Source organism: Ambystoma mexicanum, chromosome 4q (genome assembly GCF_040938575.1).
Source record: "Ambystoma mexicanum isolate Mex_15411 chromosome 4q, UKY_AmexF1_1, whole genome shotgun sequence".
NCBI classification, from domain to species: Eukaryota; Metazoa; Chordata; class Amphibia; order Caudata; family Ambystomatidae; genus Ambystoma; species Ambystoma mexicanum.
The window spans coordinates 22051622-22078444 of record NC_090928.1 but is presented as its reverse complement, the minus strand read 5'-3'; the positions used below and the strand labels follow the sequence as shown (position 1 = coordinate 22078444).

Genomic DNA, 26823 nt, shown 5'->3' with positions numbered 1-26823 from the left:
GTGAATCGGAGGCACCTCCAAGAGGCTGAGCAGCTCCGAAAACCATGGCCTGGCTGGCCACCATGGTGCTATTAGAATGATGTTGAGTTGGCGAGACTCCTTGATCTTGCAAATTACTCTGTGAATCAGCAGAGTGGGCGGGAAGGCGTAAGCGCACATGCCGTTCCATTGAAGCCGAAATGCGTCAACCAGGGGGCCGGGGCCCTGTCCCTTCCAGGAAGCGAACTGAGGGCACCTGGGGGCGACCCCACCTGCTGAAGATATCCTGAATGACGAGGTTGTTTAGCTGCCACTCGTAATTGTCCGCTCCCAACCTGCTGAGCCTGTCTGCCTCCAAGTTGGCTTCCCCCAGGAGGTGGGCTGCCGTGGGGTATATGTCGTTTTCCAAGGCCCACTCCCACATGCTGATTGTCAGTCTGTACAGAGGAGGGGATCTAGTGCCTTCCTGCTTGTTGACGCAGTACATGCTGTTCGAGTTATCTGTCTGGATGAGGACAACCTTGACCCTGAGAAGTGGTAGGAATGCTCCGAGCGCTAGCCAGATGGCGTTCAGCTCTAACCAATTGATGTGGTATTTCTGCTCCTGTCGAGTCCAGGTGCCGTGGACGGAGAGATCGTCAAGGGTGGCTCCCGAGCCCTCGAGCGACGAGTCTGTTGTGATGGTGGCTTGCGGGGAGGGCGGCCGGAAGGGCTTGCCCATCCGTAGGTTGCAGGTCCTGGACCACCATGTTAGGTCGGGTCGAGAGATGGAGGCCCCGCTACTGGTTCCATGATGCCGCAAAGTGTAGCTGAATCCTCTGCATCCTTAATCTCGTGTGTGGAACGGCTAAAAGGACCGCCGCCAAGAGACCCAGGAGATGCTGGTACCACCAAGCCGAGGTTACCTCTCTGCCGAGGAAGTGGGAGGTGGCCCTCTTGATGGCCGAGATCTTGTCCTCCGAAGGTAATACCTTCTCAGAGCACGTGTCCAGATAAGGCTCAAGAATGTCAGTCTGTATGGGCTGCAGCTGCGACTTCTTGAGGTTGAGCGAGAAACCCAGATCGTGCAGTGTGTTCATAAGGGCATGGGAGGAGTGTTGAACTGCTTCCAGAGATGTAGCCCTGACGAGCCAGTCGTCAAGGTATGGGAAGAGGTGACCGCCCTGCACTTTGAGGAGGGCAGCCACCATATTCATTAGCCTGGTAGAGAACCTGGAGGCCGAGTTGAGGCCAAAGGGGAGGACCTTGTATTGAAAATGGCAGCCCATGATCCTGAACCGTAGGAAAGAACGATGGGGCTGCCAAATCAGGATGTGTAGGTACGCGTCCTTCAGATCCAGGAAGCACATCCAGTCTTCCTTGCACAATATGTCTGCTATAAAAGCTGGCGTAATCATCTTTAATATTTGTAGGGGGGTAAGGAGAGGTTGAGGGTGGAAAGGTCCAGCACAACTCTCAGGCCCACCTGGTTCTTCTTCTGAATGGTGAAAATCCTGGAGTAAAAGCCCAAGCCTCGTTGGGAGGCTGGGACTCCCCCCTGCCCCCCCCCCACTGCCTGGCTCTCTACGAGCGACTGGATCTCCGTCAGAGGAGTTGCTGTCCCGCCCTGAGGGAGAGGAGGGAGGAGAGGATGGGATGGGTAGGTGGTACCCCGTGGATACTACAGAGAGGATCCAGGGGTCCGCAAAATTCTGGCACCAGAAATGTGCATGGAGAGCAAGCCTGCCCCCCACTGGAGACACGTGGACCCTAAGGGGCGTGTCATGCCTTCTTTCCCTCGGAGGCTGTCGTGGATGAGGGGGACTGGAAAAAGCCCTTACTCCCCGCCTCCCCTCTTTTTGTTGCTTGCGCCGGTTCTGAGACGGCGACCGGTCCGGCTGCCTGGATTTCCGTTCCTGGAAGCCGCGGAACCCTCCATACGTATGCCCCCTGCCGGAGCGCTACTGTGATTGAGTGTACGACTTGGGCGTGTCTTTGTCAAGATGGATAAAGACTTGGCCGTTTGTGAGCTATTTTTCTTCTTGTTCAGCTCTTCGTCCGTGGTTACGTGGAAGAGGTCCCCCAAACGGGAGATCTAATATGCGTTCCTGGACGTCCAGGTTGAATTTCATCGCCCTGAGCCAGGCTGTCCTTCTCATGTCCGTGGCAATACAGATGGCATGGCCAGAGGTGTCAATATGGGCCACAGGGGATTCCATGAGGTCCTGCGCCACCAGCTTGGCCTCAGCCAGCCCTGCCTTAAAACATGATTGGCTCTGCGTAGGGAGTTCCGGGAGGAAGTCCACAATTTCCAGCCATAACCTTTGGTTAGCGGCAGCCAGCATGGCATCAGCGTTGGCCTGACGAAGATGCAAGGACCGCGTTGGAATAGAATTTCTTCAAGTGTGCCTTCATGATCTTCTCCTCCTTGCCTAGCACCGCTGCAGAGGAGGAGGAGGAGGCTGCTGACTGAGGCTTGGAGTATAGTGATGCTGCAGCGATCACTGAGGAGTGTGGCTGAGGATGAGCCGAGAACAAGAGTGTATCCCCCTCCATCTGCCTGTACTTGGCGTCCAGGCGTCGATTGACCGATTGACCGGCTGGACCGAGTGGGGCGTGCGCCAACCCCTCTTGGCCAGGGAGACTACATCAGCTTGCAGAGGAATCCCCGTTGTGGCAGTCGTGTGAGGACTTTGGCCAGAAGCCCTTCTGACGGCTGCTCGACCTCGGGTTGGGTTAGGCCCAGGGTACTCCGCCAGCCAAGCAAGATCTTTGTAGACATCCCTGGCTGAGGATGGCGTGTCCGGATCCTCCTCTTCATCCGTACCCTGCGGAGGTGGAGGAGTAGCTGGAGGCTGGGGCACAGTGACTGCGGCCGGAGGCTGTGGAGGAGGCAGAGGCTGGTGCAGAACCGCCTGAGGAATCGAATGGGGAGTCAGAGGCAGCGGCGGCACCCGGACCAGGGGCGCCGGCGCTTGTGATGCCGCTAGCATAGTCGGGAGGACATCCCTGATGGCTCCTTGAGGATAACCCCCGTCCGAGGTGACTTCATGAGGCCAAGCAACCTCTCAAAGAACGCCTCTTCACTGGCTGGAGAGGTGGTAGGGGGTACTGACGGGGGTAGCCGGGAGCTGCTGGAGCCGCTGCATACCCTGCCCAAAGCTACCCTGCGCATAAGAAGGATAGTTTGTAGGCCACGTACCTGGTTGAGGCCAGTCCCACCTTGACACTTCGCAGAACTCATGAAGAGCTTCCTCCACCTGGCTAGTCTGTTCTTCAGCGCTTTCAATGACATTGAGCCACACGCTGTACAAGCCTGCCAACCGTGGTCTGGGCCAAGGCAACGTAGGTAGAGGGCATCTGAAGTTGCGAAGAGCTTGTTGCAGGATAGGCACCTGCTGAACCGTGTGGAACCTGAGGACCGAGTACCTGAATAATAAAAGACGAAAAAACAAAGACAAAGAGAAGAAGTATCCGCGCGTGGAATTACATGGCCAAAGCCAAACCCAGGAGCGCTGGTGAATTTGGCCCGTACCCGTCGACACGGAAAAGGGGACCGAGGTGTGGCACTGGAGGGCGGAGTCAGTGCAGCGCATGCTCCCTGGGCCGCACCCCCGCGCGCCTCTAAATTTAAAGGGGAAGAAGGTTTTTCTGGTGAAAACGGTCTGTCTCGTTGGAGTACCTGGGAGTAAGGGTGGCCATCCTTTTGGGGTTTATTTGTTGCATTATTTTGGGACTTTGTTTTTGCGAGTTGAAGGAGAACTTTGAGACTAAAGAAGATCCCCTTTTCACATTAGTTTTTGTTCTTTGTGTGATAGGAATTTTGGCATGACGGTGGATTTGTTTATTATGGATTATCCTGACAGACACCTTAGAATATAATTACGAGGAAGGGAAACCCCTCTTCGTATTAGGATCAGGAAGTTACTTCTCTAACCCTCATGTGTTTAATAAAAGTCTCTTCCAACAATCATGCCACCTGTGTCTCAATCTCCTCATTCCAAACCTTACAGGTAACCTGTACCAAAACTGAGATGTTCACGGTAGATCGGGATTTGCTTCAGTGCATATCTTGTGGATCATGCCCATAGTGTAAGAAAATAAAATATAGTCCTGACACAAAAGACACCAGAAAACATAAAACATGTAGATTATACACAGTTCAAGAAGAGTGATGTATACCTACCTCAATGCTATAATCTTCAAGAGGATGGAATGTTGAAAAAAAGAAATGCTCTTGGATTCTCTGCCAATTCTTTTTAGCATTCCTAAAACATTGAAAGAAAACGGTCCATCATTATTCACTATTGTGAATTTCTCATTACCCTTTTCCTTAGGGTGCATGCATATATCACAGCAATATCTTGTCTTTTGTGCTTTCATTAAAGAAGCAATATTAGTCACATCAATGTTCCAACTTTTTCCACTTCTTACTGCCTTTTACTACTCAAATCGTGCATTTATCACCATGATTCTCTTGATTCCAATGAGAAATCTGCCTTTGGCCATACCATCCTGAAAGTGCCCGATCTCGTTCAATAAGGAATTTAAGGATTACTGTACGTTATCAAGATAGGCACCAAAAGACATGAGTTCTTTTCACATCTTCCCAATTCAGTCAAGGTACTATATCCTGGGAAAATCTCTTAGTGTCACAATTACCTTCATTTACAAAAAGTGGTGCAGGTTAGATACAGGAAAATTGACAGATAATGCTACTCCTATCCAAAACTTCCAGGGCATCCACTAGCACTAAGTAAAGGAAAGTACATTTGAGCTAGCTGCAACTCCAACAGCCAATATATTTGTATTTGCAAACCCACACCACCGCCTTGTGACTTCAAAGACGCTGCTCCAAAATCATCCTTAATTCTGGCAATCTTTCTATCATGATACTGGGTTCCATCAAAACAGTTTCAACATTTTGCCAGTGGTCTCAAAACAGCATCAGTACGCAGAGTCTTTCTGCAAGAGTTTGATGTTTTCCCCAGTTCTGACAAGAATGATCCCCAGATCAGAAAACAAGTACAGGGAAAATATACACAGTTATTGAAATCCATGTTGCACTGCTTAACATTACTGGCAAATTCGAGTTTGCGCTGCAATCATAATGTCCCTTTAGCAACGTTTTTCACTGAATTTCACAGGTTTACATTAGAGCAACTTAACCACAATGTTCCTTTAACAAAGCTTTTCCACTGTATTGCATAGGTTTTTATTATGGCAACTTACTTTACCATCAATTTCATGACTTTTCTTTCACTGATAATATTTACAATGGTAACAATCATCCCTCCCTCCAATAATACGCATGAAATCCACAAACGTTTCAACAACATTGCGGACACACCCGAGAGCAGGTGACATCAATATTACTGAAAAGAGGAATGCACTATTGTGTATTTTTTCTATAAAATAATCTTAAAAAACACAAACAAAACAAATTGCACATTTCTAAGCATAATACCTCATATCGTCTACCTTTGTAAATGGAAATAATGTGTTCAAAATTACAAGGTGCGTATTTTGGGTTGTGTCATACATTGAACTAGACTGCACACCATTTCCAAACAATCTACTTCAACACCTGACTTTTACTGGAGCAGAACACATATTGTGAGGGGGGAAGCTCAGGGGCAATGTGTTGGTCTTCAAAGCAAGACAATGCAGCGCAACACAGGTTCAAAGCCTGGTCCAGCACTTAGAAACCTATCTCTGGTACTAAGCATGCAATAAAAGAACAATTATAAAATTATAATTAATTCTACAACCCAAACCCTTACCTCATTATATGAAGACTTACTTTCAATCGGCCTCTGATGTGCTACCCTTGGAGCTTTGTCCTCCTCCTGGTGCTATTCCAGAAGTTGCAGAGACCCTCCGAAACAAACCTTCCAACCTTGCTTCACTGCCCTCAGCTCGGACTGCCCCTACACTGTACAGACTTGATAATGTTAGCAAGAAACCGGCACCCCCATTAACTTTCCATCAGAAAGAAGCTAGCAATAGCATATTCATTAATACAGGTGTAACCGAGAGGATTAAAATGGCCCATCTTAACACCAGGTCTCTTAATAATCACGCCCGTAACAATCATTACCTTATAATTGATAGAGAAATTGATACAATGTGGCTCACGGATTACAGACTCTAGTGGTCGAATGATTGATTTATTTTTCCCAGAAGGACTCAATTTTCTGTAAAACTAGGAAGTTCGGCCATGGGTTGCTTTTATCGCCAAGAATAGGTACAACCTGTTTCCCTCTCCATGCATGTGCCAAGGGTGTGAGATTCTTCACATTAAAATGATCCCGACCAGTCAGACATGTATTAATTTCATCTTAATCTACCAACCACCCTCTCAGCTATGCCAGATTTCAATGATGAGATCTCTCACCTACCAAGCAAATTCTGTGGCCCAATTAGTGGCATCAATTTCTCAGGAGACCTGAATCACTGTTGAAGAAACCACGCTGATAAACAAGCAATTGAGTTGGAACAGGCTTTGAATAATATCTATTATCAAGTCCTTAATGATGAACCCACTACAGCAAATAAGAACATATTGGACTGGATAGTGCCTCGCAATCTTACAACCCATATTGATTATAACACACCTTGCATCGGGGCTGGTCACTTTTCCGTCGATTTCAATATTCAGCTACAGGGACCTCCCCCACACCCGTAAAAGTAGCTAACACCCCAAAAAAGGTCTCTAGTCAGAATTTTAAGAAAGTCCTTCCATCAGACATTTCAGCCACATTAACATATTTTATGGCTCTTGCAGCTGACACAGCAGGAGCCCTGGTGAACTCCTTTTCTACTATCTTTTTGCACATACTGGATAGAACAGCTCCAATTCATTTAAAGGTGGTCAGGCCAAATGTCGCCCACCAAACTGGTTTTCATCCCAACTTAGAGATCAGAGGAAAAAGAGGAAATTAGAAAACCAGTGACTAAAGTGTCCCTCAGTAGAAAACAAGAATCACTGGAAAGCTGAGGAAAAACTTTACAAGCTTAACAGCGTTGAAACTAAAACAAAATTGCGGGCTAATTGCAGTTTGAGGAAGGAGCTCTGAGTCTGCCTTCACTGGTGTTTGTTTCTGGGAGGACCCACTACCAGCCTTTCAAAGACTGATCTTCCCGCGGAGCGGACCGCGGAGTGAATTGCGGGCTAATTGCAGTCTGCGGCAGGAGCTCTGAGTCTGCCTTCACTGGTGTTTGTTTCTGGGAGGACCCACTACCAGCCTTCAAAGACTGATCTTCCCGCGGAGCTTGGCGAATTGCGGGATAATTGCAGTCTGCGGCATACAGGTTCCGAGTTGAGGCACCGCAATGGAGGAAGACTCCAGGGTCCTGAGAAGCGGTTGCCATCGGATCACGGAGCCGAGCGGACACGGACACGAAATGGAAAGTGTGCCGCCTGGCGTTCCATCTGCAGCTGCAAGCACCTTCTCGCTCGAGGTCATCGGTAAGAACAGCATCAAACTAATGGGTCTGAGAGAAGGGGGGGTAACCGTCAATGCAGACTTATGCCCCTTCTTTTCTGCCAAAGCTGACAATGTTTTCCCCTCAGCGAGGGCGCTGGCTGAAATTGGAAATACGCCCCCAAATGGAACGGCACCTCCAAAAAACAACCACTTAAATCAATTATACCATCAACACACTGGGCGGGAGGAGTTGGGGGCGTACCTTGGGATGAGCGAATGCACCGAGGTGGAAATCTTGCGGGAGAGAGGGCGCGACGGGAGGGTGGGGGCTGAGACCACTGCAGATCTCTCCTCTCCGCAAGACAGCTGGAGAGGTTTCCAGCAGGGAGCAGCAGTCAACCTGGAGACTTTGCCTAAATCCTGCCAGCACAGCTTGCTCCACGGGGAAACAACCCCACCCAGTGCGGCTTCCAGGAAATTGGTAGTGAACGTAGTGATCCACCGAAGGAGAGAGGGAGTGGAGTTTCCCACTCAAACTGAGCAAAGCCCGGGGTGGGGGGAGGGTGCCCAGGGAGAAGCTTGCAGGAGAAGGAGGGAGACACTGTCCCTGAAGTGAACCACCCCCAGAACATGGGCAAGGCAGGGTTATGACTATAGACAGCATCGCGGATGTGAGCCTGCCTGCACAGGTCCGTAGGCCAAAGGTCCACAGTCCTAAGAAAATGAAGCATGACACAACGGGCCTCTACAGTTAAACACGGAACACTTGATAAAATTGAAATGACAAAAAATTCAAAAAAGCTAATAAAAGAAAATTTCATCAAATGCTCGCAAAGTTAGCAATGTGCAGCAAAGAAAGGAGAAGCAGATAATAAAACAGAAGGAGGGACCCAAATCGAAACAGATTCAAATTCAAAAGAACAAATTAAAGTCCTTCACTTCAGAACAGCAAAAATTACTAACTAGTTCGCTCAAACTCTTCCTTCAAAAAATAAATCAGACCGAGGCAGCAGCAGCTGAAAATGAGAATGACCTTACCAACGCTGAACTAATGGCTGGAACCGAAATTCTTGACAAGGCCCTACACCATTCACCATCAGAAAGTAGTGAAAAATCTACAATTGAAAACTGAAGTGTCCGGTGACAAATAAGGAGAGTACTATGGGGCGGAAACAGGTAAGTTTAATATATATATTAAGTATATGACATCATATGAGGAGGAGGGAGACAACGAGTCTATCTGCCAAGGCCAGCAGCTGTTGTCGTTGAATCTACATTCCACATTCTTTATCCTCGCTTCTTCTCTCAGCACGCTCTAAGTCTCTCTCTAGCTCAGCTGGCTGACGAGTGCTGCATGAACGTTCTGCAGAGACGAGCTTCTGCCGGCAGCTGTAAACTACTATGCAACAAGGATATTACACATCTCCCTTCCTTTATATACACAAAATGAAACAGCACCGGGGATGACAAATGTCTATGTACATATTCACACAAAGTCCTCCATTTTTCTGGGCTTGCGATATGGTCTCCCACATCTGGAACTGCGGGACATCTCGCTGATCTGACTGGGCAAGGAAATTAACTCAGACCTGTTGGATTTCACCTCTCACACATTCTTTTTCTCACTTACAACGTTCTGATCTTTCTTATTACTCACTTCACTCTGACCTTCCTTTCTATCATCCTCTTTCCTCAACATCACTTTACTTCTCTTGTCAGCTGAGTGTCTATTGTCATCACATACCCATACTCTTTCGACATTCCAGATTCTGCCATCTTCGGTCCTGACAGAGTGCTTGAATACTTCTAACACCCTGATGGGCTTGGACCACTTGCAGGGACCTTCTCTGAGAACAGGAGGCAAATTAACTCTTACCATTTTTCCCACCACAGTACCTTCATCATATTTGCCCATGGGCCTCTTTTCATCGTAAACACTTTTGTTCCTCATCTGGGTATCTCTTATTTTGTCACACACCGAACTAAAGTCTTTGTTGACTCTATTGTTCTCATTATCTAACCACATGGGCGCTAATTTGGTGTGCGCCTTTCTACCCCTACTTAACTCAAATGGAGAAAGGCCTGTAGTTGAATGGGGAGTAAACCTATGTGCAACAATTCTCTCCTTGACAGCCTTTTCCCAATCCATGCCGTTGCACCATGCTAACCTAATGGTCTGTTTCAACACTTTGTTGAAGCGCTCCACAGTACCATTAGTTTGAGGATGGTAAATGGCACTTTTTTTTGTGTAGAATAGAATATTTTTTACAGAATTCTCACATTTCTTTTGATCTAAATTGAGTACCATTATCGCTCATGATGCTACTCGGATAACGTTCCCTCTCACATATTTCAGATAGAAAAGTGATTACAGTACTTCCAGTGATATAGGGTGCAATAAGTACTTCAACCCATCTAGTGAGCAAATCAATAACTACTAAACAATATTTTTGTACACCAGCACTGCACACTGGACCCAACACATCCATACCCAAATCCTTCCATGCTTTATCTGGAATTTCAGTCACAACAATGGTTTGTTTTACTCCCACACAACTCTTATTATTGTGGCAAAGGATACAATCCCTGGTATGCCGTTCTATTTGCAGGTCGCATCCTGGCCACCAGTAGTCATTTCTTATGCGTTGCTTGGTCTTCACCATTCCTTGATGGCCCTCATGTCCGAGTTCCATAACTCATCTTCTCAAACTACTCGGTGGAATTATCTCATCTCCTCTCATAACTATGTCCTTATGTACATGTAACTCATCAGCAACAGGCCAATATTCTGAGAGATTAGCTTTTTCAAACATGGCTTTGTTCCATGGAGCTTGACTGCATATCAACTCTTTAAGATAAACCATAGGACTGTCACTTTTTATAGCTTCACTCCATTCCATCCTTGAAATAGAAGTGTTTTCAATATTAAGAACATTTTCAGTATTATCATCTTCATCTGTAGTTTCTGACACATTCGTCAAACGTGACAAGCAATCAGCTGCAATATTTATTTTACCTGGTACATATCGTACATTGCAATTATACTCCTGAAGGAGTATCACCCATCTTCTGATCCGATTGGACACTTTGTACAATCCTTTGCACATGATAACATGGATCAATGGTTTGTGGTCTGTTCGGAACTCCACTTCGCGACCCCAAATGAAACTTCGAAACTTTTCTGCAGACCACTTTATTGCCAAAGCTTCTTTTTCAATGGCTGCGTACGATTTTTCCGCTCCTTTAAGAAGTCTCGAAGCGAATGCTATCACCATCTCTCGGCCATTATGTTCCTGGGTGACAACCGCTCCCAATCCAATATTGCTGGCGTCTGTGGTAATGATGACTTTCTTATCACTAACAAAATGTTTTAAAGCAGGAGCCTTATCAATAGCAGCTTTAATAAATTCAAACTCTTCCTCGCATTCATTGTTCCACATAAACACTTTCTTCTTATTGGCTTCACGTAGGGGAACAGTATGTACAGCAAAATCACGGACAAACTTTGAATAATACTCAGCCATACCTAAAAACGTGCGTACTTCTTTTGTACTTGGTCTGGGCATATTCTTTATGGCATTGACCAATTGTTCTTTTGGAGATATTCCCTCGGCTGAAATCTTATGCCCTAAATATTCAATTTCAGAACAGTAAATTTTGCATTTTTCTTTGCTTAAAGTCATTCCTGCTCCACAGAGTTTTCCACAGACATATCTCAGTCTTTCATCATGATTTTTTTTTACTACTAGCATGAATTAATATATCGTCTTGTAAACATATCACTCCTGGTACTCTTTCAAATAATCTATGCATAATCTTCTGAAAGACAGATGCTGCCGACACGAGACCAAACGGCATCCTCTTAAACTGATATAATCCGTCTGGTGTGATAAAAGCCGTAAGATGTTTAGACTTCTCGTGTAACTTCACTTGATGGTAAGCTGACGTAAGATCAAGAGTAGAGAAATGACTCGAAGGCCCAATGGTAGATATCAGCTCTTGAATATTGGGCAAGGGATGTCTATCCGGTATGATACATTTATTAAGTTCTCTCATATCAATGCAAATTCGTAGCTTTGCTGACTTCTTCCTGAGAACTACCAATGGCGACACCCATTCGCTGGAGTCATGCCTTGACTTTCCATGAGTTCGATCTCTCTCCTGACTTCATCTCTCATGGATATTGGCACACTCCTTAATTTCTGAACTACCGGCGTATGATCGGATTTAAGTCTTATCTCATGCACATATCCCCTAAGACATCCGATACCACTGTGAAACACTTCTGTCATGACATCATCAGAATTACAATTCTTCACTATGGTGTCAATCTTTTGTCTATTCGGCTCATCTTGAACAGCAAACACAGATTCTTCAGCAATCGAATCTATTTTCACTTGCAATTTGCTTTGATGAGTCCAGCTCAATAGGGGAGTTCGACCTGAGTCAGTGATGTAGATCTTTCCATTGGCTCTTCTTCCTTTGAATTTCAAGTTGCCCCAAAACCATCCTATGGTATCTATCTTCACACCACCATACGCTCTGGGTTTGATATCTGTTTCATGCAGATATTCATGTCTTTTTTTATCCCATAGTTGTTTTGGTACTAGGGTATATTTTGCTCCTGTATCTATCATCATGTCAATTTCGACACCATCAAGGTGAACTTTGGCTTTGGGACTCTCTAATACTTTTTCATCTTCATCATCCATGACCACAAACACACATTCTTCACCTTCATCTTGATCACAGCGATCACTACTAGAGTTTCCACCTATCCAGTTGGTGGACATGCTGCGAGATCTGCAGCACTTGGAATAGTGTCCATTTCCTTTACTACATATGATCTTCAATGCTGGGCATTCTTGATCATCTGCCCAATGATTTGCACTGTTGCATCTGTAACATCTGCCTTGACGTTTTTTTTTGAGCTGGTAATGGAATTATCCTTCCTGTAGTAGTTGTTAGTATTGCCTTTTTGATAGGATCTGTACTTCCCTCTGTCCGTTGGTCATTGATGTGACTTATTGGACATTTTCTTCTTTATTCTAGAGTTAGTCACCAAAGCAATGGATTCCTTTTCATCATTACTGTCAAATGGTAATTTGGCAAGTTTCATATTGCTTGACTCTAATTTTACAGATTTCATCTTGTTCTCGAGTTCTTTAACACACTCTTCAGTGTGCTCCACTTCCTTTGCCACTCTGAGCACCTTGTCAAGCGAAGGATCATTTTCAGACCATAACTTCTCTCTTACTTTTGCACTTCTGCATTCCAACATGAATTGGCTTCTTAACCTTTCATCTAGTTGCTCATTAAAGTTGCATGTTTTGGCAAGCTTGCGTAAAGCAGTCACATATTTTTCAACACTTTCCCACTCCTCCTGTGTTCGTTTACCAAACTTGTATCTCTCCAGGATGATACTCACTTTTTTTCATAATGTTTGTTTATCTTCTTTATAGTGCGCTCGTATTCATTAATGTCTACATCTTCATCCGCAGGAAGTTCAGGTAAAGACTCATATTTTTTTTGACCTGCAGGTCCTAGGCAGTGTAATAACAGTGACTTGCTCTTGTCAGCACTACAATTTGGTCCACACACTACACCTGCATAGTGTTCAAAGGACCGTATCCACCTCTTCCAAGGAATATTAGGTTCCTTTGCATCAGGCATAAATAATGTTGGAGGAGGCACACTGCTGAATGCCATCCCTGCAGCTGGGTATGATATTGTGCCCACTGATGACAAGAAAATGTGAGGTAAATAGAATAGAATGTGTTGATATTCCTTAGAAGCAATGCACATTAGAGTCTCCCTTGGTTGGTATGGAACAGTTAATGAAAGTGTAAGTAAATTGCATAAGCCATAGATGTGTTCACAGTAGCTGCCGTATGTACTCTGCACAGTGCCAAGTTATTTCACTTATTTCCTTTACGATCGTATTTGGATATACATGTAAAATGTAGTTTTCCTTTTCCTTTCAAAGTTTTCCTGGAACGATGTGTGTGTCCCTTTAAGTATTTGTAAGGACACGCTCGCAAAGCAATTCTCATTTACGTTGTTTACCAACGTAGGAAAAACGTGTATGTCACTTTAAGAGCACAATACGCATGCGTCTAACACGGTGGGAAATGAGCAGCGCGTATGAGGAAATGGCACAGCGGATGTATGGCACAGGGCTTCAGTGATCGTAGAAGAACGTTACCCTAAATGCGAATCGGGCCGCTGCAACGCTCGGGCTTGAGCGGAGCGGCCTGATGGGTGTCAGCTGTGAGAGGTACTGCAATCCTCGTCGCCAATTGAAGTGTCCAGTGACAAATAAGGAGAGTAATATGGGGCTGAAACAGGTAAGTTTATCTGCCAAGGCCAGCAGCTGTTGTCGTTGAATCTACATTCCACATTCTTTATCCTCGCTTCTTCTCTCGGCACGCTCTAAGTCTCTCTCTCGCTCAGCTGGCTGATGAGTGCTGCATGAACGTTCTGCAGAGACGAGCTTCTGCTGGCAGCTGTAAACTACTATGCAACAAGGATATTACAAAAACACAGTTCAGAACCCCGAGGAGTAAGAAAAGTTGGCCTTGGACAAAGAAATAGTAACTACCCAAAATAGTGCAGGTGTCGACCCTCGTTAACAGAGATGGCATTATGGGACACAACGAGACTGCAGGAAGAAATCGGAAATACGAGAATCCACAAAGTGGGAGAGGTTTTTAAGACCGGTCCACTGATAATGAGATGACCAAACGACCTTCTAAGTGAATCTCCTGGTGAAAAAGAGACTGACCATGGAATGGAAAATAGAGACCTATGGACTCCAGGGTCCTTAGCAAAATCTAAGAAGGAAGAAAGAGGTAGAAGGAAAAGAAAGAAAGTCTCCTACTGGTCAGAACACCCTCAACACTGATTGGAAGACCAAACAGTGAAATTTCATCCCAAGCCCTGAGAGAGACACCATCAAAGAAGATTGACTTAATGTCAATAATGTCCGCTATAACAATCGCTTTGACCCCATTCTGTAAACTTTATGAGACGCTAAGTGATACACTGAAAGATCACACGTCCTTAACAGCAACAATGAACTCAAAATTAACCCTCCTTGAGGGTTACGTATTAGCAAATCCAGGCGATAAGCTCCAGCCTACGACATCTTCAAGGACGATGAACATGGCATCTCAAACGGAGGATTTTCAAGGTTGGCCTACCAATCGCAGTGTCTCATCAGTGTCAACACAAACAGATATCCCCATAGTCATAATTTCCACAGAGAAGATTGTTTTGGAAACAGGCACGCAATTGAGTGGCGAAATTGCACAACAAAAAAATGGATCAAGAGCATCCCCTCAGGTGGACGATACTCTGAGGGCCCACAAAGCCTTACCGAAGCAAGACGTCCTGGGGTCAGGAACATGCGTGGCTAAGAAAAGAGGAAACTGCTCGATTGCCTCCAACTTCACCATAGATCAAAAAATTGTCTCCTTGCCACTAATCGATCAAGACGGAAAACCTAGAGAGCGACGTAACATGGACAAGCAACCGTCCTACGGCATTTTCTCACAAAAACTTGGTGGTAGTCTAAGGGAATTGGCAGGCAAGGCGGCGATTTTCGACTTCAGAGCCAGAGGTGGCCAAAGTAGTAGAAAACTTGGAAACAAGGCGACAAATGCAGTCCAACTTAAAGTAGAGGAGACAGAAAGGTGGGACTCAAAAAACACAGAGCAAAAATCTGACCAAACTGAAAAGGAAAACTTTATTGACTTAGAGGAGGTGGACAGTGTTTTGGTTGATTTTATGGACTTAAGTCAATACTCAATTGAGGACTCAGACTTAGAGGGCCCTTCGCCAATCCAGTTGAAAAGGAAAGCAACATCTCCATTGGATAAATGTCGAGTATGTGAACCGAAAAGAAAGATAAGATGCGACCAAAGGGTCGCTCGCCCGCAGCAAAAGGATCAACATAGATCAACATCCTCTATTAACATCACAAATAGAGTCCGGAGAGAACAAAGAGGGAAGAGCAGAGATGGAGTGCAAAATCCTAAAGAAAGCCTCCGAGAGGATGGAAGAAAAAGGGAAGAGAGAGAGTCACGAAGATTTCCCCTAAGGTTAAATCAGAAGGAACCAAAGAAGGCATTAAGGGATTACTTGGTCCACAGATGTAAGGACCTAAATGAAAGAGAAAGGAAAACATGAAGAACATTGGAAAGAAAATGCTGTAAATCAACAAAGAAAAGGGGACCTTCCATTAAGACCTCATCGAGACAAAAGGAGAGATAATAAGGCCAAAACGCAGGACAGTCGAGCATTCAAATTAACAAGAACTATCAATAAAAATGACAACTTGATTCTGAATCGACGTACAGTAATTAATTTGTGTGCCCAAATCCCAACTCTAAGCGGTCTTCGCTCTGACGATTTAACAATTGTGGAACCAATGCATGAAGTAAGAAAAGCCTGTTCATACCTGCACATACATTCAACAAGAACAAAAGACTTAATAGGTCGCTCTAGTCGAAACTTCTCAAAATTAGGATTCGACTTAATAGACTTATCAAAAGTGACATCGCAGGAAAAGGAGGTGGAACTCGGAGATCGAAAACAGATCTGGAAACCACGTCACAATCCCTTGACACCGGCACTAAGAGAGCGTAGTCTAAAAGTTTCAAGAAAAGACCACGCCAGGGCAGTTAGACCAGGGGTATATGTAAAAAAGGAAAAGCTACGTAAAGGAAATAGCGGCGAGGCGCCAGAAAAGAAGGGACTATGAGGACAGTGAGGAGGACAAACAGACGATATGCAAATAGAGAGGAAGATGGCGAGCGCACCTACACTGAGTACAACAGATACCTGAATGGTCCTTACCCAAGCAGAAGGACGGTACAAGAAACTGATGACAATGGAAGAACTAAATCAGCCACCCTCAGCAAGAGATGGGAATCGGTGATAAAAAAAAAAATCGAACAACTGGCCAAAGAAATTGGACTTGGGTCTCTAAGGCCCACCAAAAGAAGCCCTCGGCCTAGCCACTAAAACAGGACTTGGAAATCCTCAACCAGACAGCCAGCCCAAATAGGATCCACTTGAGGCAGAATGATCAAATAGTGATGGGCTCATGGAACACCCGTGGCTTTGGGCATCTCACAGGGACTTCGGACGTGAATCTTGGAGACCATGACATCTTGTGTCTCCAAGAGACCTGGCTGATGACAAAACAAAGTATGGATGGCTACGGAATTGCGTTCTTCTCGGCCATAAAAGGATGCAAAGGCAAACCTTCAGCAGGCCTACTGACAGCCATTCGTTCTGTAAGTGGGTTAGCCTTAAAATCAATACTAGTGTCAACAGTTCTGACCCTAGCAGCCCTTATTGAATGGTCGAAATGGAACATAAAAGACAAACAGGAAACACCTTCAATGATTTTGATAATCAATTCCTGTTGGAACCCTGCTGCAACCAATGACGATGCCTACATCCAATCATTAGAAACCATCTTGGAAGATTCAAACTTAACCCAAAAAATTGACTACATCGTTACCGGTGACTTGAACGCACTACGCGAAGAAATGGAGCAGCAGCTGAAAGCAAGTTTAAAGACCTTACCCTCCTATAAAAGAGAAAAAAAATGGATACAACTAATGGAGGCATTCGACCTTCACAACCTCCATAGTACAAGATACCAACAGCGCCCTACAGTCCCGTCATGGGAACGAAATGACCAAGGGATGACGATTGACCACATGTCCGTTTCAAGGGAACTGCTGCTACTCATCGACAAGTTCGAAGTCATAAGAACGCAAAATAGCGATCACAACTTGTTGCTAACGAGGTGGAAATCCATCCAGCAAACGTTAGAAAAAATGACATCGGACCTGGAATTGCACAATGGGAACACTCAACCATGTCTAAACGAAAAAGCTATTAAAAAGCGAACAGAAAATTATCAGACCCAGTTGGAAAAGGGTGCAATTCTTCATACAACAGAGTTGGACTACCACCCATTGCTAGAAATCTTCAAATTAAGCAAGAAAAAGGGAATGGAGACTCAACAACTGAAAGCACATGTGTACATTGCCCCATTCGTGGCAAAAAGATGAATAGTTAGAATGCTTAAAAGGCAAGTCAAGAAGAGAGGAGACCCAATGATCATGGAGAAATTGAAGCAGGAAGTTCGAAGTTACAGAGCATGGGTACGAAATTACAGGCACACTTTATACCAAAAGGACTCTGAAGACATGCTCTGTGCATTGTCTGGGAAAAAATGTAGAGATTTCTGGTCAATGATTTGAACAACTGGAGGGGAATCCAGTGGGAGGCTGCAAAATGGCTTGGGAGAAGAAATGTGGGCAGCACACGTTAAGGAACTACATAAATCTGAAGTCACCACAGTCAATATTAATACCAAAATAGAAGGGAAATGGAGGATCACATTTGCTATAGAGGAAATTGAAACAAAGATTAAAAAAACTGAAGAATTTGCGGGCCCTGATGGAATTATGAACCTTGAATTGAAGAGGCACTCTGAGTCTTGGGCTTCCCTCATCAGTACAATTTTTAAGGAAGCAGTAAAGGCCCGATACATTCCAACATCATGGAGAAAGGCCCACATAGTGCCAATCTTCAAAACAGGTGACAAAGCTGATCCACGCCAGTATCAACCGATTGCATTGCTCAATACAATAGGAAAAATCTTCGGCTCAATAGCCCTGGAAAACCTGCAAGGTTGGATAGACCAAACAGAAAATTTCGATCCATTACAAACAGGCGTCAGAGGTTTGGGCACAACGGTCAACATTCTGTTATTAAGTGCACTGAAAGCGAAAGTAAAGGAAGGAAAACCACGGCTGCACTTAATATTCATTGACTTGGTTCAAGCCTTTGACCGGGTAGACCGGGAAATCCTGTGGGAAAAGATGGAAAATCAAAACTTCCCAAGTACAATCATGGGTCCAATAAGAGCATTGTACTCCGAAACATCAATAAAGGTGAGACTCAACAGAGCCGGAGATCTATCAAGAGAAATTCCAACTGCCCGGGGTGTAAAACAGGGCTGCCCCCTGGCTCCCGCGCTTTACATCTTGTATACATCAGACTTTATGGACACCAAGATTTCGATCAGATCCTTTCCTCCAACATTGGGCAACGAGAAAATTTCAAGAGTGATCTACGCTGACGATATTATTCTAATAGATCAGACGCAAGTGGGCCTGCGGAGGCAGTTGAACAATCTTCTTGTTCAACTGGAAAAGAACAAACTAGAACTAAATAAAACAAAAACAAAAGCAATGCCTTTTAAAAAAGGAGGAAATGCAACAAAAAAAAAAAAAAACAAGCTGACTGTAGAGGGAACACAACTTGAGAAAGTAAACTTTAAATACTTAGGAATTATATTGAACAACAGCTGGGTTGAACTCCCGATGCAGATCCCGATCTGTTCGATAAACTCAAATCCCTAATCAGTCAGCCGAAAATGATAAACCGAAAGTTCTGGCGCTTTTCAGTTCTCCCTATTATGAACTACTACAAGGCAAATGTTGTGCTAACACTAACTTGCGGCGTAGAAGCAATGCCGGCACTGCCATTAAACGTATGGCCAAAACTTGAAGGCAGTTTTTGGCGAAAATGTTTAAACCAGCCAAATTCCACTCCTATGGTGGCGATAAGAAGAGAACTTAGTTTAAGTTTAATGAACGCCCTGGGGGAACGAAACTCCCTGATGTTATTCAGAAAAGTAATAGACCCATCACCAAAACCCATTCTGAAAATCATCAAAAAAGAAATGGAGAATGAAGAAAATGGAGGTCTCAGAACCGCCTGCTGCTAGAGAAAATTAGTAGCACAGAAGAGGATCTGATATCAAATCCCACAAAGATAAGTGTAAAACTACTCGAAATGGACTGGATTGAGACCAGTGACTTAGCAGACCAATGTAAACTGCTTGTTGATCTCCCATGGAACCCAAAAAAATTAAACGAGGTGGCTCCTTATTTAGAAAATGCCCCGACCAACGAACATGGCAAGCTTTCATTCGGATCAGATTGAACCTAGTTAACATAAATGAAATCTTAGCAATCAGAGGGAAAGTAGCATCAAACAAATGCAGATTTTGCGCTCCCACCACTCAAGTGGAAACAAGAAGGCATTTACTACTTGAATGTCTGGATCTGGCGAAGAAAAGACACCTAGCTAGGTCACTTCTTCAGGGATCTCCACGTTTACAGTGAGGACGTCTGGTGGGCACGCCTAATGAGTAGGGAAAAAAAATCAGTTGGGTGATCGCCGTGGTATTTTTCTTTGGCCAACCTGGTTTGGAGGAGCAATCCGGGCAGGCGGCGAATGTACTATGAAAACCAATAAGAACATTTTGGCCCCCACTAATTGCGACCCCCCCAAAAGCAGAAGGATGAACTGAATACTTTTTCTGCTTCATTCTTTTTTTCCCCTTGTTCATCCTAAATTTCTTCGTCTTCTGTTTTTTCTTCTCCCTTACATCATTTCTCCTGCAGAAGATTGTCTTTTTCATTTTGTAAAAATTGTTTTGTACAATTAAAAAAATAAATAAAATAAATGTGAATTAGCAGATTAACTTGGCTACCAATAATACTGGCAAACGCTTTGAGATCCGGAGAATATTAGAGAAGTCCAAGGCTTTGTCTATTCCTGTCCTGCCTTCATTAGAAGACTGCTCAAGGGTGCAGGAGGCGTTCAAGGCAAAAATATCAAAGGCTAGAGACACAATTAAAGAAGCCTTAACTTTGCTTCCTTCGGCTTTGGAACCCTTGACGGAAAAAAACATCTGTACTGACCATTCCAATTTTACCTTCTCACCCACTACCACTATTGATATGAGGACCATGCTGTCCTCTATGAGACCTACATCTTGTATTGAAAACATTCTTCCTCCCAGAATAATCTTGGATTATCAAGAACTTTTTGCTCCATTTCTTACATGGTTGGTGAATTCCTCCTTCCGGGACAATTGTGTTCCCGATTCAAGTAGGGAAGTCATGGCATCCCCCCTGCTTAACAAGCCCCGCCTGGACCCTAAAGATCCAAGTAATCTCAAGCTGATTGCTAACTGTAATTTCCTTTTGAAGATGCTCGATTAATTTGCCACATTACAACTCCAAGGTTTTGTGGAAACCCAAGGTATTTACCACAAGCAACAATCGAGGTTTATGCCAGCACACAGTACCGAAACGGCATTGATCGACCTACAAACTTACATGCTGAACATCATGGACCATGGGAAAGTAGGAGTGCTGGCCTTCTCGATCTATCGGTGGCTTTTGCATTGCCTGACCACGGCCGTCTTCTCCAAACCCTGGAACATCTGAGAAATTGTTCGGGTAGAGCAATCCAATGGATCCAATCCTTTTTGTCCAACCATATACCTAGGATTCATTGGGGAGATGCTTTTCCTCCCAGGCACCAATCTCGCGCGGTGAACCACAGGGTGCTAGTCAAACCCCTTTACTATTCAACTTATACCTAAGACAACTCTTATTGAGGCATCCAGCGTGTTCTTTACGAATTACACGGATGATACTCAATTGGTCCTGCAAGTAAGCGGTGACCATACATGTCATTCCACCAAACTCTTGGACATTTACAATCTTATTGAGTTGTGGATGACGTTGAATTGGATGGGACTTAATGGCAATAAAACAGAGCTCCTAATTTACGGCTCTTGGCAGGCTTGCTCCAAACTAAGCAGCACTACAAAAGCTTTAAAATAAAAAAGTGCACGATACTCATGTAAGGCAAGGTAAAAGCCCTCGGTATCCTGCTAGAAGCCTTGAGTGCTGAGGCATGCATCAGGCAAATCAGCAGAAGTTGCCAGTACTATCTCCATCTTCTTCACAACATACGCCCTTTCATTAATGAAACTAACTGCGCTACCCATTGCCCGAGCAACGATTATATCCAGGTTAGACTATTGTAATGCCCTACTAGTTGGGGCAAACAGCCTTTGTTTGAAGAGATCCCAGATCATACAAATCAATGCAATACGCAGTGTTAAGAAAATCCCAAGAGAACATATTTCATTCTACAGGAGAGAGTTTAATTGGCTACCGAAAAAGGAACGTATTCACTTTAAGACATGCACCTTAGTACACCGCTGCCTTTTCGGGACAGCACCGTCCTATCTAAAAGGTGCTAATCAACCACCATCGGCCAAATAGATTGCTGCACTCTACTAACCGTGGGTTGATCAGCAGCCCTGGTTTTAAACAATCCAATGGACTAGGTTGATCATTTCCAGTCACTGCAGCTAAGCTGTGGAATACACTTCCAGCACCCATCAGCTTGGAAGAAAACTTTATGGCCTTCCGTATAGTCGTGAAAGCCTTCCTGTTTAAGCAAGCCCTTGGTCCTCTCCCTGGTACGTTAGGAACCTGACTGTCCCACGCTGATGGTTTGTCTGGTTGTATTTTTGTTGCGCCCAAATGCCAGCGGGGTAATCAGCGCGTTATAAATAAATACATATTTATTTTTAAATAATTGAAGTGGACATTTCTTTTCAAAGGTTCAGCAAGTACAACTCTACTAAATAAGTAAAAAGTAGTTTTTCATTTGATTTATGAGCATACATGTAACTTCACTAGCAAAATGAAGATTTTATATCACTACACACACACACACACACACCACACTTAATAATAGGAATGGCAAGCACTCTGGAATTGTTTGAATTGTATTTTCCCAAAGATGACATCAGTGAAGCAGAAGAATCTGCAAATGGTAAATTATTTTGTATTTCATCATGCAATGATACAGTACTACTTCTACATAAACTATTGTTTATATAATAAGTATATGTTATTCTTCACAATTTAGAGCAAAAACAATCAAAAGATTAATGTTCTAGAAAAGGAAGAAAACGTTAAAATAGATTAATAATTGTGTCATTCACTTAGAAGAATTATATAAATATGTAAACAATCATCTAATTAGAAACATCATCATTGTCCAAGTTGTTCCTGTTAGCCTTTCCCCCAACAATCTGCCCAATCAATTCCAGAGGACGTAACAGATCAAAGATTTGTTTCCCACTGGGATTCTCCTTCCCTATGCTAATTGTATATAATGCAAATAAATATTTTCGTTTTTAATAACAAGTTTTTAAATATATATATATTACACAGCCACAGTAGTGGCTGTGTAGTTATGGTTAAGTTGCTCTTTCCATAGTAAGAGCACTTTTTGGGTGGCTTGTAACTCCGCTCCCCCTAGACGAATCCTCACCAAACTTTGCAAAAAAAAAGTATATGGGCCACTCTGAATTTTTTTTCCCAGAGTTTGGTGATGTTTGGTCCAGGGGAGGGGGGAAGTTATATGGGGTTCCCAAAATGTCTTTTTTTCCCCCCATAGACTGAATGAGGGAAAAAACTTTGCGCACACCTACAGGCCAAACCGCTGGATGGATTTTCACCAAATTTGCAGCAGGGGCAGCGGCTTGGTCCCAAAAGCGTGCTTTTGTAAATTTGGTGACAATCCTTCCAGTAGTTTCCTTTAAAACGACCCAAAAATAGGTCTAAAAAATATTGTGATATCTATGTCCGCTCCGCAGTCACACTTCCCTGTTCGCTCGGCGGACAAGAAATCGATTGGCTAATCCGTAGCGTCATGTCCGTGGACATGTGGCGCTTTCACTGATTGGTGGGGAGCAGCGTGAAGCGTGTCAGATTTCTTCGCTGCCCCCGTCATCTTTTCTTCATGTTTTGGTGTACGCGGACATCGCCGGTAAAAAACACAAAACAAGACACCATTGTACTTGTTACACTTATGAAATACTATTTCCGAAGGTGAGCTTCAATGAGGGTGAGATGGGATGTGGCAGCAGTAACTCAAAAGTGGTGTTTTCTTGTCACCAAAGTCATACGGTAAGGTGGAAGTTGGTGCTCAATGTACGGCGACCAATTACTGCGTCTGTGTTACAATGTATTTAGAATAATATTGCCGTCAGACTGGCGTCCTACGTTTTGAAATCTGAGGCCGCCACCTGCACTGTTGGATGGAAACAGCGGTTCTGGAGGTGAATGGGAGTAGCGGTTCTCATGATTGGATTCTCATATGTTGTTGCAAAGTGAGAATGTATTTGCCTTCTGCGTGAAGGTCACTTGATTTGCTTTTTTGGTTGCAAGTTCAGTAGGCCCACGCATCCGAGTGAATCCATAAGGGGCAATTGTTTTTTGACCTTGAGCGAAAGTGAAAGTTCAGAAGCAATGTAAGGAATGAAAGCTTGGAAAAAATACCATTTGATAAGGTTATGTTTTAAAAACGTTTGTAAGGCACATGAAATATCAGTTCACGAAGATTCTTTGGTGCGAATACATTGCTGTCTGACTTGGCCAAAAACAATGGAGGCAGTGCACTTCATGGAAGTTTCATTATGACGACTCTACACCGAACCGCGTTTTAATTTAATTTTATTTTTTTTATTTTTTTTTTGTTGACATTTTTAATCAAATACTTGATTTTTTGCAACATTTTTTCTTTGTAAAATGGGCTATCATTTCTCATTTCTCTTTGGTCCTCTGGATGTCTCATAGCGAAATTATTTTGTTTGATCCGAAACAAACAAGGTCTTAATTATATTCAATTCGTTTGAGCTCTAGTTTTTCTGTTAGCTGTTGAAGGATCTTAAAAGTAGCTAGTTGCCATGATGTTCTATGTCCACTGATCATCCGTGCCCACCATGTTTCTTCATCAGTCGTTTGCGAATATCGCAGAAGGAATTTCAGATAGGGCAAATGTATTTCCTTTGTGGCAGGGCAAGAAAGCAGTAAATGACTAATTGTTTCCTTGTCTTCTAATAGAATCTACAGCTGTTAGATAATGACAGACCTCTGATGTAGCGTATTTCATTGCAGTCAAGCAAGTTCAATCTTGCTCGCATTATCAAGTTACGCGCTGGTCGACTCGGAAATTTTTTGATGTAATTTTGTAGAACATTCAGTTTCGTTGCCATTGGGGGAAGATGTGAGGTAAGTTTGTAATCAGTCGATAGATTTTGCGTGTTGATCCAATTTCTCTCTTAGTTTCTTAAGTATCCTTGTTGGATTATTTATCAATTCTTCTTCAGCACACTCTATTGTTTTCAGCAGATCTAAATTTTCTTTTTTCCATCGGGTGAGCAATTTACCGCTTGATACTTTAAGTATCAGACCGTGGATAAAGGTGCGATCTGGGAGTATACATTTTCTGTAGAGCATGATTGTGTTACAGTCTACCGTACCCTGAAGAGATATCAAGCTTAGTTCTCGACGAATCAAAGGAACCGGAGTTGAATTCGGTAGGAAGAAAACTGACCTCCAAAAATAAGCTTCTAGCTTAGGCCAGAGTGTTTTTGGCAAATAGGGCATGGCTTCAGCGCCGTGTGTCACAGTAGGAACCACCTTTGATTTATAAAAGTTAAGCAGTGGAATTGTCGAAAATTTTCCAAACTTTCTATCAATAGCTTTTCCCTTTGTAGCTAAGTTACGAATTTTGTCCCAGAGAAATTCTTGCATGGCCAGCTCTTTTGTTGTGGTGTATAAAACAACACCCAAGTATTTAAAATTCTTGACTTTTTCAATCGTTTTATCGATGGTCCAGTTGAATTTTTCTTGTTTTTTGGTCAAGCTCTCCAACACCATTATCTTTGTCTTTTCGATGTTGATTTCCAGGTTGTTTTCGGAGCAATATTCTTGTAGATTAGAGAGTTGTCGTTGAAGGCCTATGGGGGTCATATCAAGCAGAATGAGGTTGTCAGCGTAGAATAATCTGCTGATGTTCGTTTTCGCAAGTTTTGGTGGAAAAGATCTGATCGAAGTATCTGTATACTGATAATCTCCCATATAGACAAGAAAGAGTGCTGGGGCCAGAGGACAGCCCTGTTTGACACCTCTCTTTGTGGCGATTTCGGTGGAAAGGCTTCCTTGTTGGTTCAGCCGTATCTTAATGTTGGTGTCTGAGTGGAGGGCTATGATGGGATTTAAGATTGCTCTTGGGCATTTCCACGTTGTCAGTTTCTCCCAGAGTTTAGAGCGATCAACTTTGTCGAAAGCCTTAGAGAAGTCGATAAAGGCCATGAATATTCTCGAGTTTCCCTCCTTTACTTTAGCTTTCAGGATAGATATCGTAAAGATGTTAATAGCTGTTCCCAACGTTTTTTTGAATCCTGTTTGGAAATTGTCGTTGCATGGCGCATTGGCAGCCCAGACTTGGAATTTTTACAAAAGCAATGTCCCAAAGACTTTCCCTATGGGGTCCAATAAAGCGATGGGGCGATAGTTCGTTGGATCTTGTTTATCTCCTTTTTTGTAAATTGGTACCACTATGGCAGAAAGCCATGAAGGAGGTACAGATTGAGATGCCACACATCTGGTGAAGACTGTTCTTATAAATTTAGCCCACTCGTCCGGATGGGTTTTTAGATCGAAATTTGTAATCCCATCAGGGCCCGGGGCCCTGGACTTTTTCAGTTTCTTAAGGATGTCTAATATGTCTTCCAGGTCGTCAAGTTGCGTCCAGGAATCAATGGTCCTTGTGTTTTTAGATACGGCTAGCATCATCTGAGAGGGGCTGCAAGCCGTTGAGTTTGGTGTGGGATTTTCGAAGAGCGAACTGAAGTGAGCAGCCCAGGTAAATTCGCTAATACTATTCGCCATGTTCAGATCGTTGGGTGAAGATGATTTGTTCAGCAGAGACCAAAATTCTTTTGAGTTGTTAGAACAGATCGATTTTAGTATGGCTTCTGCATCTTGTTGGTGAAGTTTCCATCTATATGATCTCACCCAGTTAATAATATAATTTCTGGTAATTTCTTTGATTGTTTTGGATCTTTCCATTGTCGTAAGTTTCAGTGCATTTATTTTGGCTTTTCTGAAAGCCCTTCGTTTCTGGACCAGCACTTTATCGTACGAGTGTAGGGATGTTTGCAAGTTTTTGTTAGATTTCCCTCTCAGTATTGTATAGGTGTTCAACAAAGGAGCGTAGTCGACCAATTCAAAGGTCGATGTAGGACACGAGTCTATGTATAAGTTTGTGAGGTCTCGAATACTGTGTGCTGTTAAATGCAGTCTAGTGCCTTTAGGAGTTTGTTCGACCGCAGTTTCGTACCTATCAGAATTTGAATAAGAAGTTTTCAAAGTGGTTTGAAGGATATTATGATCACTAGTTGTTGTGGGAACAACGTTAAAGGAGGTCGTTAGCAGCAGGATGGGTTCTGAGACAAAAGTATAGTCAATAGTTGACATTAGTTGCCCGTTTGTCCAAGTTGGTAATCGATTATTCTTTTTGTATACTACGTCAAGGTTATGTAGGTTTCTTGAGTTCATCAGTTTCATCCATTGGTTTCCCCGGTCTTCACTCGGGGATTGTTTTTTGATTGTTTTCTGGATGCAGCAAGCATTCAGGTCTCCACATATTATAATATGCAAGGTTTTATAAGTCG

At 43.7% G+C, this 26823-nt stretch overlaps 1 protein-coding gene across 6 annotated transcripts in view; it reads right to left on the bottom strand.

Moving 5' to 3' along the window:
• The window catches only part of TARBP1 (TAR (HIV-1) RNA binding protein 1), a 2688190-nt gene that overhangs the window by 313160 nt on the left and 2348207 nt on the right, over positions 1–26823 (bottom strand). For all 6 annotated transcript variants that reach the window (XM_069607367.1, XM_069607363.1, XM_069607366.1 and 3 more), the window contains exon 25: positions 4145–4226. In XM_069607367.1, the coding sequence (XP_069463468.1) occupies positions 4145–4226 (82 nt within the window). The remainder of the gene's footprint in view (positions 1–4144; positions 4227–26823) is intronic.